Source organism: Pristis pectinata, chromosome 6 (assembly GCF_009764475.1).
Source record: "Pristis pectinata isolate sPriPec2 chromosome 6, sPriPec2.1.pri, whole genome shotgun sequence".
NCBI classification, from domain to species: Eukaryota; Metazoa; Chordata; class Chondrichthyes; order Rhinopristiformes; family Pristidae; genus Pristis; species Pristis pectinata.
Window position 1 is genome coordinate 12274239 of NC_067410.1, and position 12857 is coordinate 12287095.

Genomic DNA, 12857 nt, shown 5'->3' on the forward strand with positions numbered 1-12857 from the left:
ATGGTTTTGTGCACCGGACATTGCCTCTCACAAATTTGAATGAATTTTTTTTTTTGACCAAAAGGATTAATGAGGGCAGGTCCACAAATGTTGTCTGCATGGATTTTAGGAAGGCCTTTGACAAGTCCTACATGGTAGGCTGGTTCAGAAGGTTAGATCACATGCGACCCAGACTGAGCTGGCCAATCGGATACAGAGTTGGCTTGGTAGAAGGAGACAAAGGAGGTAGTTAAGGGTTGTTTTTCCAGATTGGAGACCCGGGACCAGTGGTGCGCCACAAGGATTGGTGCTGGCTCCTTTATTGTCTGTCATCCATATTAATGATTTGGATAAAAATACAGATGACACCAAAATTAGTGGTGTGGAGGACAGTGAAGATGGCTGTCTAAGGTTACAACAGCATCAAGATCAACTGGGAAAGTAGGCCAAGGAATGGCAGATAGAATTTAATGCTGAGGTGCAAAGTGATCTATTTTGGGAAGTTAAACCAGGGTAAGATATACAGAGTGAATGACAGTACCCAGGGGAGCATTGTACCTCCAGGTCTCCCTGTTCTACAAGTACGTAGTTCGCTGGAAGTGGCAACACCAGTGTACAAGATGTTGGTGAGACCACACCTGGAATATTATGTGCAGTTCTGGTCGCCATACCATCGGGAGGATGTGATTAAGCTGGAGAGGGTGCAGAAGAGATTCACAAGGATGTTGCTGGGACTGGAGGGCTTGAGTTATGAGAGACTGGATAGGCTGGGGCCTTTTCCTCTGTAGCAAAGGAGGCTGAGGGGGGACCTCATAGAGGTTTTTAAAATCCTGAAGGGCATAGATAAGGTGGATGCTCACATATTTTCTCCCAGGGTAGGAGAGTCTAAAACTAGAGGGCATAAGCTTAAGGTAAGAGGGAAATGAGAGGCAGGTTTTCCCCCACAGAGGGTGGTGGGCATATGGAACAAGCTGCCCAAGGAAGTGGTAGAGGCGGGTACAATTACAATGTTTAAAGGACATTTGGACAGGTACATGGATAGGACAGGTTTGGAGGGGTATGGGGCAGGTGCAGGCAAATGGGACTAGGTCAGGAAGACCCCTTGGTTGGCATGGACAAGTTGGACTGAATTGCAGTACAACTGTGACTAAAAAAAAGTTTTTATGTGGAGGACCTTTTGCAGCAGGTTAGCTATAAGAGTTTGGATGTATCATTACAGCTGTAGAAGATGTTGGCGAGACAACACATGGAATATTGTGTGCAGTTCTGGTTGCCATACCATGAGGAGGATGTGATTAAAGACAATCTGTGGTCCTCTCTCCTTGATATTATTTTTTCATATTTACTCATTACATTGCTCCAGATATGAAATTCAGTCAGGCACAACACACATTTGATTACCTGCTAACACCCTTTATGTCAGGCACGGTAGTGTAGTGGTTAGCGTAACGCTATTACAGCACCAGTGACCTGGGTTCAATTCTGGCCACTATCTGTAGGAATTTGTACTGGTGTCTGCGTGGGTTTCCTCTGGGTGCTCCGGTTTCCTCCCACATTTCAAAGATGTATGGGTTAGGAAGTTGTGGGCATGCTATGTTGGCGCTGGAAGCGTGGTGACACTTGAGGGCTGCCCTCAGAACACTCTACGCAAAAGATGCATTTCACTGTGTGTTTCCATGTACATGTGACTAATGAAGATATCTTACTTCTTTTGCATTGTGTGAAATCTGCTGACAGGATTTTGACTGATTGATGTCATGTGCTCCTCTGTAACATTTTCACCTTTTACCTTTCAATCTCAGAATCAAATCTTTAAAACACAAGCTAGAATGAAGAGCACTAATAAATGAGTTCCTTTTTTCTAAAAAGTTACATCCCGACACACACTGCTTGACGATGTAGAGGACGTGCAATATTACCATCTACACATTTTTAGTTGCCAAAAATCTAGAAATCTTGGGGGGAAAGCCTGCATTATACCACTGCAGTATTTTTAAAATGTGACTACTGTTGCAAAATAAAATTCAGTAGCAAGAATAAGATTGATGAGATTTTTAGGACTGTAGAAAGGCAGGATGATCAAGGGAGTTCAAAAATTGCACAGGAACAAGGGGTCATGGGAAAAATGAGCTCGGAGTAGGAAACAACGGGAGGAGCCCTGATTTCAACAGTACGGATGCAGCAATTATGGAGTTATGTGGTCACAAATCTCGGGGGAAACTGTTCATTGAATTACTTTCAGCAAATTAAGCAACTATTCTAAAAAAATAAATCCAAAGTGAAGTAGGTTTGACTTTTTGTGCAAATAAATCAATTTTTTTTAAAGTGAAGCCAGTATTACTTTTAAGCAAAATGAACACCAATTGATTTTAAGGCTCCGAATCTAAAGTAACAGAAACACCAAGAATTCAACTGGCTTCTCCACACCAGTGGGATGACAATCTGGTATTCAAACAAACGACCAAAAAAAATTTCAAAATACTGCAGATGCTGGAAATCTAAATAACAGAAAATGGTGGAAATATTCAGGTCAGGCCACATTTGTTGGAAGAGAAACTAGGTCAGTTGCGTTAACTTGGTTAACTTTGACCTGAAAGGTTAACTCCATTTCTCCTCCTACAGAGGCTGCCTGACCTGCTGAGTATTTCCAGTATTTTGTGTTATTACTTTGGTATTCAAGTATAGTGATATTAATCTGCCACACACACACACACACACACACACACACACACACACACAGCTAATGGTTCTGTAAAACAGGGCTTCAGAACTCAGTGGAAGTCAATGGAAAGGATTATTAGAGGTTTAAAATGGGCTGCAATTCAGTGACACTCACTACTAAACAAAATCTGTTTCACTGTGTGCTTTCAGTATAGACTGGATGCAAACAGGCCAGATGCGGGGCGGGGGGGGGGGGGGGGGGGGGGGGGCGGGGGTTGGTGGTGGTGTTGTTGGGGGTTAGGATTTAGCCACCATAGGTATACTCCAAAGAGGATGGTCATTTTTTTTTTGTTTAAGAACTTTGTTAAACTAAACCATTGGCGAAAATCCCATTTGAGTGTTTCTTAGTGGTTACCATCTTGGAGGGATAAAAGAATGTTCTCTTAAACACTTCCCAGTCCATGAACTTGCTTGCTTTGGGCATTTGCCGCAGCTCCCTTTCACACATTCCCCACTGATGCACTGTGAAGCTACCAGTTAATCTGTTTCAATGACTTTGGACAAGAGACAGATGTTAACATTTGAAACCATTTCATTGGGCATTCTTAAAAGATCCACTGGCACTCTTTGATGCCCACCTCGACAGACAGAATTAGTTTAAGTAATAGTTTGTTGCACTGACAAAAACATGAAGCTTTGTCTCACTTCATGCTCAGAATATTTTCTTAATGGAGAGCTGTCGAGAGAGTCACAGGAAACAACCAATTTAGATGGTCACATACACAGACCACCAAAGGTTGGTGGACCAAGGGCTGACAGAAGGCTTTTATCTCAAGGGAGTTTGAATAAAAAGAGTAATTCCTTGCTCAGCTACCATCTGTGATCACTTGAATGCAGCAAAGCTTAAAGATAAATGGTTCTTGGAGAGATGACAAGATAGATTCAATGAAGATTCAACTAAATGTTTAATGAACTTGGCTTTCATTCCACTGAATTAAGAACACGGAGATAGACCTTACCAAGTTCTTCAAAATGATAAATCTTTTCCTTCAGCGAGGGTGGAGAGGTGGTGTTGACAGATTCAGGTGGGTGGAGAAAGGACTAAGGATTGGGTATCGGGAAATGCTAAGGCTGCTGGGTCAGTTGAAAGTTTCCAGACTGAGATATTTCTGTTGGTCAAGCAATACGTAACAAAGAAAAATAAAGAATCTCTCAGTCACGCATTGCAGAGCCCTGCAAGAGGCAAACACACTGCTGAACCACTTAGGCTGTGGAATTTAGCTGAAGAGCAGATTATAATGGCTTATACAGTAACACATTTTTGCATATTAGAACTATTTATGCAGTTTCAAATCCTGACTTCTAGAGGGAATCTCACACTAAACTAGTAGGACAAGGCTGCAGAGAGTAGTGAACACAGCCCGGTTCATTACAGGCACAGCCCTCCCCCCCCATTGAAAGCATCTACAGGAGGCACTGCTTCAAGGTGGCAGCATATATCATCAAGGATCCCTGCCATCCGGGTCATGCCTTCTTCTTGCTGCTACTGTTACACACCACCAGGTCAAGAACATCTGCTTATCTACAACCATCAGGTTCTTGAATCAACCTGCACAATCCTAACGCTACCTCAACAATAGAACACTAAGGACTACCCCTTGTACTACCATGGATTTGTCTCCGATTGTGTCTTTCTATTGCACATCATTTTTTCTTCAGTCTTCTATAATGTACAACTTATGTATAATTCATGTCCTGTGTTGTCTGAACCCATGTACCTGTGATACTGCTGCAAGCAAGTTTGTCATTGTACCTGTACCTCTCCATACTTGTGTACATGACAATAAACTCCACTACATTTGATCTCAACCTAAAGAAGATCTAAGAGGGTGTGCAAAGCTTCCTGCGCATGGGTTTTAATGAAGTGCATTTATCAGCATCGGTGAAGCAGAGGACAAGTTTGAGAGGACCGAATTAATAGAAAATACTTACAACCCAGTGAAGCATTTTAAGTGCTGTCACTCTTGTAATGATCGTAGCCAATTTGTGGGAGCAAAGCAAGCTCCAATAACCAGGTAATATTTTTTACAAAGATAAATATTGCTGAGGACATCTGGGATAACTCCTCTATAAAATCTTTTAGACATACCCAAGGACAGAAAGGACCTTGGTTTAACATCTTATAGGCAAGCCAGCACCTCACACAGTACGGCTTTCCCTCAGCACTGCTCTGAAGTGCTAGCCTGGGTACGTGCTCAAGTCTCGAACGTGGGACTTTAACCGGCAATATTCTAACTCCAAAGGAAGTGTATTACCAGTGTGTCAAAGCTATACAGTCAGAATGATACCAGTGGATTTGTGGAATATATGCTGCCAGATTAGGAAAGGGTACATTGCATGGGGTGGCAATCCAAAGATCATTTTTACAGAAGGAAATAGTTCAGTGGAACCACAACAGTAAACAAGACACAGTCACTGAAATCCTACTAAAAAGTACTTTATTAATTTGGTCTTTATTTGTTTTTACACCAGATAACATACTGTAAGAAACGTACATGGTTGCAATACACTTGGCCTCTTTACAAACTAAAATGTGGGTGTGTATGTGTGTAAGTAACATTAAATGATGACAAGTAATAGTCAAATATTGTCAAATTGCAACCATTGGCCCACCCTGCCTGACCCCAACCTGCCCTGTACCCAAACTTAACCTTACCATTAGGAAACTTGGTTGCATGCCATCCGAGTTAACACAACTTGAGATCACAAAAAGCTTGGCCAAAAAAAAACAAAACATGAAATGTGTTTAAACCTTCCTTCATAAACTTGAGCTTAAGTCTCAGAATACAAAGTCTCTATTATTATTTTTATTCTATTATTGAACAATTTCTACTGGATCTACTTTATAACGCAAGCTAAGAATTACTTCATTTTAAAAAAAATGCAAAAATGAAATGAAGGCCACAGATAGCTTTAAAAGATTTTTTTGCACAGTCAAGAATTACATGTTGGAATAAAAATCAATTCATTCAATTCATTTTTAAAACTGCATCACTTATTAAAATTATATTATTCAAAACCACCTAACATCCCAGACACAAATGCAGCAATTCCTCCATCCAATCAAGATACTGATACCAAGATTCAATCAAACAGACTCCTTGTATTAGCTGCTCAAACTGCACCATCTAACCGCACGTTTAATAACAAAAGGTAGGAAACAATTTTGCCGATTAGACTGAAACGGTGGTATACAGAGTTAAACTGAAATTTTCAGTTTTTAACAGAAAGGAAAGATTTAGTTAGTATCTGGAATGTTAAAAGTGCTGCCATGTTAGGCCTATCATCTGGGCTTCTGAGAATCTATCAACCAGTCCCAACTTTGTGCTTAAATGGGTGAATGTACATAAAACTTAATTTTATTAGTTACACAAGACACAGAATAAAATGGAATCTTAAAATCTAGAAACCCTAATTACATCCAAGTGAAACCAAGACAAACCCCTCTTCTAAATTTACAAAAGTCAAACACTTAACGCTTATTTGTAATGAATAAGGAATAAATAGTCAGAACTCTTTGCAGAGGAGGACTTGCCTGAGAAACCATGCTGAAACTTTACAAAGCCCAGTATTAGTACTTACAACTTGAAAGACACATTTGCATTGTGTACGAAATGGAATGGAAGTTAACTGCTATGAAGAAAGCTTTAAAAAAGTTTACAGAAGACTGTTAAAGCATTTATCTATCTGCAGAATCCATGTCACAAGAATTTTTTTGTAATTAAGTAAAGAGAACACAACAAGCTGCAAAATGAGCAGGCAACTGTCAAGTAAAAGGCTATTGTGAGCTTCAATGTTTCAGGCACTGGGCATCACCACAGTAGATGCAGTATATCCCTAATTGACTATTATTTCAGAGTACTGGCAATTACGTGAACTGACAATGGTTCTGACGAACTCGGCTGCTGCAAGCAATAAAAAAGTGCTCAACTGAACAAGAGAGGTTAATGAATAGAGGTTGAAATATCTGCAAGGACTGTTGGACATCTGGTTAAAGGGCGCACTTCATACACACAGAGGCGCCCTTTGTGTCACAAACATAAGTTGCAGCAAATAACAAAAATTGATCTATCACCATCATCAATATGGAGGCAAAAATCAGCAATGGGGTTGAAAGCAGTTATTAGTTTAAGGATAGTCTACATGTGATAAGGAATTTCTTCTACAGGAAACATGTAGACCTTGCATATCACATGTATGTGTGTATCCTGACCTTCCTGAGAGAGGTAGTGGGATAAAGGAAAAGGAGACTATTACCAAGCATTCTGCTTTAGTAATTTGATCTCAAAAGGTTCAGATGTTGGTTGAGTGTTGGTCAGAAGGCAGGAACGCAGGGCTCTTAATTGACATCCATAGTGTTATGTGCCCTCAAACCCTATCCATTTTCAGTTGCTTACTCTATTAATTCAGATAGGCTGCAAGATGAAACTTAAAACTGAATCTACCCATCCCAACAACAGAAGGTGGAGAGAAGACAGACGAGAACGGTTAAGATTGATCGAGAGAACAGAGCCTTTTATTTGAAAAGTCCATTCAAACATGTCTGAATTGGGGATGAAGATCTGGTAGTTCTTAAAGACAATGGAAAACTAACCAGATCAATGGATATGAATGGAAGTAGGATAGCACAGATGGTGGCTTAGCAATGACTGACTATCCATTTGGGAGATGATGGAAAGTGGAGGGAGATTTTCTTTTGAGGAAAAGGGATTTGGAGAAGAGAGTTCACCATTAAAAAGTACAGAAGAAATTTTACTGCATTTAAAATCTAGACCAAGGACAAATCCTGGTTAGTACTTGGTATTAATGGTGCAAACAGTAACTTAATTTGGGACTGAATTTCTCCATGTGTAAAGTGAAGAGACAACCATCTAACTGGTTCTCTCCTCATGATATCTTTCATTTGGACAAGCCAAAATAAAAAATCATTCCCATCATAATTTTCATGGGGCAGGGGATGAAATAAAAAATATTAAAATTAAGCAGAACTCAGTTACAACTGTAAACAAAGTTATATTCAAGGCACAAAACTTACTGCAGCAAAATTCATATCAGTACATTGTAGGTTACTTACATTTTAAATATATGTTAAATGAATTTGCAGCTTTGTAGCTAATAAAGCCTTTTTCAAGCCACTTCTTAAACACATAATGAATGCTGGTTGTGCAAATGTGAAGAACTAGGAAACATCTATGATTTACATGCAACTTAGTTGACAAACTAACTCTCACACACAAAGGAATTTTTTTTGCTGACAGGGACACAAGTGGTTTGATGTAATGGCCATCTCTTTTTGTTAAGCCACTGTGTTTTATGCTTGGAAGGGAATCATACTTAATTTCTCACATGCTCTAAACAATTAAAAATGCACACCTAAAAATATGGCATTCATGCTCAACATAACTGAATTATGGAGAGTTTCGCTGGCACTTGCAAAACGTTGCTAATTCTACTCAAGGACATTGGTGATAACTCCAAAACAAGGCATTTTTGAAAAAATAAAATTAATTAAATAGTACAAATTTTGCATTATCAGGGGATAGAAAGACTGGAGAAGTTTGTGATGCATTTATGGTCTTAAGTCTCTGGTAAAAAGCTGTTAAAAGCAGAAAGCTGATTTTATTGATGCAGTCCTTCCTCTGGGATCCTCCACACTGAGCAGTTCAAGTAACTGTGAAAGAAAACAAAAACATTAATTGCAAAGAGATGCAAAGAGGTCTAGTTTCATGCAGAATACGCCATGTTTGCCTGCTACTTTTGCGCAACTATTTTCACACAATAAATCAATGGAAATTCCCAGATTCATACTCTATGGCCCCACAGGGTGCAAAGTGCGTGCGTACATGTAGTCCTGAACAATCTGACAACTAGGAAGAGGCCACAGATGTTTTATAGTGCAGGCAAGTTAAAATGGGAAACATAATATCGTAGTAACAGCACAAACGTCTTCCAGCGTTGTATATCAAGTTGTTATTCCCATTCAGTAAATGCAAAACTAATAGGACTGCCAAGTTATCTGCTTGTGCATCACTGCTCCTGAAGTCACAGGATTTCTTTTGCAGGGCCAAGTATATAATTAGATAACAGTAGGCAACATGAACTTTTCACTGCAGGGGATGCTTTATTTTCAAGCCACTAATGCTGGTCATATAAGACCACTGGCAAGATTACTCACCAGTGAATTGAAAGATTTTCTAGGGATTCTGGCTTCAAGCCCCTTGTTGTAGGATTAAAATTTAATTTTGGTCTCTGATATTTATAATTTCCAGCACCCATTAACAAATAACATGATAAATATCAAAGTAGTTTCAATTAAATCTACTGGGCTATAAATATTACAATTCTGGATGGTTATTCATAGTGGGGCTGTTGATTAACCTCCACCATTTTGCTAATTAGTTGCTGCTCTACTGGTGTCAGAGAAATCATCAGACCACAAGTTTAAACCTGGGAACCTTCCTGCCATTGGAAAGCAAATGAACACTGGATTGTCCCAAAAATTATTTTGATTGGCACCACCAGCTCACTAAACCAATGAAGGGATTTCTCCTTTCACAAAATTTATCAGGATGAATGATGGATACTCGATGGTAGGCATGGACATGGTGGGTCGAAGGGCCTGTTTATGTGCTGTATGACTGGATATTTTCTCCAAGGAAAAAAAATACTGTTCAGTATGATTTTCCAGTCCTTATGGTTGCAATTTATTTGGACGATATTAGCTTGTACTTCAGCATATATAAACCTACATTGCAGGTTAAAAATATTAGAGCCTAATTTTCTAAATGCCAAGAATCAGAGATTGGAATTAAAATGTTACAGCTCAGAAACAGGTCACTTAGTTCGGACTCTTGCGTGCATTCATCATCTAATGACACAGCATCCTGCTCATTTTTCTTTCCTTCCTCCCATTCTTTGATATTTTATTTAAAGCAACTATTAAAGTTTATAAAATTTATAGTTAAAGTTGGGCAGGCACAGTAGTGCGGCGGTTAGCGTAACGCTATTACAGCGCCACTGACTCAGGTTCAATTCTGGACACTGTCTGTAAGGAGTTTGTACATTCTCCCCGTGTCTGTGTGGATTTCCTCTGGGTGCTCCGGTTTCCACCCACATTCCAAAGTGTTAGAAGTTGTGGGAATGCTATGCTGGCGCCAGAAGCGTGGCAACACTTGTGGGCTGCCCCCAGAACTCTCTATGCAAAAGATGTATTTCACTGTGTGTTTCGATGTACATGTGACTAATAAAGATATTTTATCTGGTCTTAAACTCCACCTCAATAACTGTGATACAGAATTGCAAATTACACCTACCTTCTGTCGAATGTAAATTTCATTACAAGATTATATTGTTCCCATCCTGCCAACCATTACTAACAACCTGTTAAGTACTTTGCTGTATTTTTTCATTATCTTAAAGACATCATGTTATGTTTTCTCTTTTAAATCTTTTTCACCACTGGTACCACTGCACAGCTTCTATGCTGAGCATCTCCAATACATTTTTATACTCCTGATAAAAACTATCCAGAACTATCCAATATTTCCACTGATACCTACCTAATAATTATAACATTAGTTTCTTGCTTCTCAGAATCTGCTTTAAGTTCTCATTGAAATTCTCCTTCACCACCACCCACCCTTCTCAGCACCACAACCTTGGTCAAAACATAACACCCACCACAGAGCATTACAAGAATGAATCATTACAAACCATGATTAGACAGGCACACCCCAAAATAACATACAATTTTCCAATTACTTAAGTTTTAAGTACACTAAAGCAATTATGCCTTCCTGTTCACCAGCTTCAAGTACCTCAATTTATATTTATTCTCTAACTGCACATTATGTCTTTTTTTTATTCATTCAAGGGATGTGGTCTTTGCAGCCTGAACCAACATCAAATTGTCTGTCCCTAGTTGCCCTTGAGAAGGTGGTGGTGAGCTGCCTTCTTGAACCACTGCAGTCCTTGAGGTGTGGGTATACCTACAATCCAGTTAGTGAGTGCTCCAGGATTTTGACCCAGTGACGGTGAAGGAACGGTGATGTATTTCCAAGTCAGGATGGTGTGTGGCTTGGAGGGCAACTTCCAGGTATTGTACCCATGGTTTTGCTGCCTTTGTCCTTCTACCTGGTGGAAGTCATTGGTTTGCTGTTTAAGGAGTCTTGGTGCGTTGCTGCAATGCATCCTGTAGATGGTACAAACTGCTGCTATTGTGCATTGGTGGTGGAATAAGTGAATGGTTGCCTATCTAAGGGGCTGCTACGTTCTGTATTGTGTCGAGCTTCGTAAGTGTGGATCGAAGTGCACTCATCCAGGCAAATGGAGAGTATTCCATCACACTCATTACTTGAGCCTTGTAGACGGTGGACAGGCTTTGGGGAGTTAGGAGGCGAGTTACTCACCTCAGGATTCCCAGCCTTTGACCTGCCCTTGTAGGCACACTGTGTATATGGCTACTCCAGTTCAGTTTCTGATCTATGGTAACTACCAAGATATGGATAGTGGGGGGGGTTCAGTTGTTGGGATGAGGGGTGGACATAGCTGGATTTTATCTCGTTGGGTATCGTCATTGCCTGGCACTTGTGTGGTGCGAATGTTACTTGCCGCCTATCAGCCCAGGCCTGGATACCGTCAGGGTCTTGCTGCATTTGGAAGTGGACTGCTTCACTATCTGAAGAGTTGTGAATGGTACTGAACATTGTGCAGTCATCAGTGAACATCTCTACATCTGACCTTACAGTGAAGGTCGGTCATTGATGAAGCAGCTGAAGATGGTTGGGCCTCGAACCCTAGTCTAACGAACTCCTGCAGAGATGTCCTGTGCTGAGGTGATTGACCTCCAACCACCAGAACCATCTAACTTTGTGCTAGGTACAACTCCAACCAGCAGAGAGCCCTCCCCCCCAATTCCATTGACCCCAGTTTAGGCAGGGCTCCTTGATGCCATAATCAGATGCTGCCTTGATATCAATCCACTTCACCTCTGGAGTTCAGCTCTTTTATCCATGTTTGGAAAAAGGCCCAAGGATCTAAGGTCAGGAGCTGAGTGACTCTGGTGGAACCCAAACTGATCTTCTGTGAGCAGGCTGTTGCTAAGCAAGTGCTGCTTGATAACACCGTCGATTATCCCTTTCATAACTTTGCTGATGTTAGAGAGTAGACTCATGGGGCAGTAATTTTCTGATTGCTCAGGCGTTTTACAAGCAGTTTAAAGGTTATTTTTCCCATGAAAGCGGGAGATTATTTTGCTCAAGGTTCCTCTCATCCACCTCACTCTCCCTCCCCGCCACCTCCTCCCCACAGTACTACAGTATGTCAGAGCTGTTGAAAGGTCACTGTGAAACTTTCTCCATGGATGATACCTGATCGGCTGAGCATTTTTTTTTATTTTGCATTTCCATCATTTTCAGTATTTTGCTTTCAATTTCTTTTTGTCATTTAACATGAGAATTAACTACACCAGAGAATCTATCTGGAACTGGTTGTCGAGGCCAATATTGGAGGGAAGCTGAGTTGTCAGTTTCAATTAATAACACATCCATCTTCACAGACTGATTTCAACATGCTCATTAATTCAGTACCATAACAGCGATGGACATAAATCAGATCAGTGAGCTCCCTGATTGTCACGAGCAGATATTCAAGTGGCTGAAGAGGATGTTGAAACTAACTAGAAACTATGGTATTTCTTTTTTGAAACCTTACGTGAAGGTAGCCAAGCTGAGCAGACAGGCACAAGATCAAGCAGCTCACCTTCATCCTCACGTAACTTCTTAGAAGAGGCCACAATCCTTCAGGTTATTCTTGATGATGACATCAGTGACTGCATCAAATACAAACTGCACGTTCTTCGTGTCGGTGGCACATGTGAAGTGTGTGTAGATTTCCTTGGTGTCCTTCCGCTTATTTAGGTCTTCAAATTTGGTCTGGATGTAGCCAGCAGCTGCATCGTACTCATTTGCCCCTGCATTCAAAGGAAGGAATTAGTGAGTCACATGAAAATCTGTGAGGGTCAAGGCAGACTCTTAGCATTTACTCCTGATCCTTGGGTACCACTCAAACACAATCTGGACAACCATTACTTGCTCTTCATTCAATGCCTGATTTACCAGCTAATGGGGCACATGTCTGAAACTATTTCAGAACAGAGC

General features: G+C 40.5%; 1 protein-coding gene across 1 annotated transcript in view; it reads right to left on the reverse strand.

The window, feature by feature from the left end:
- Positions 1-5134: 5134 nt before the first annotated feature.
- LOC127571113 (guanine nucleotide-binding protein G(i) subunit alpha-2) overlaps positions 5135-12857 on the reverse strand; it is a 214122-nt gene continuing 206399 nt past the window's right edge. The window contains exons 8-9 of the mRNA XM_052017178.1: positions 12460-12670; positions 5135-8371 (exon numbers count right to left, since the gene is read on the reverse strand). Of these exons, the coding sequence (XP_051873138.1) occupies positions 12480-12670 (191 nt within the window). The 3' untranslated portion in view covers positions 5135-8371; positions 12460-12479. The remainder of the gene's footprint in view (positions 8372-12459; positions 12671-12857) is intronic.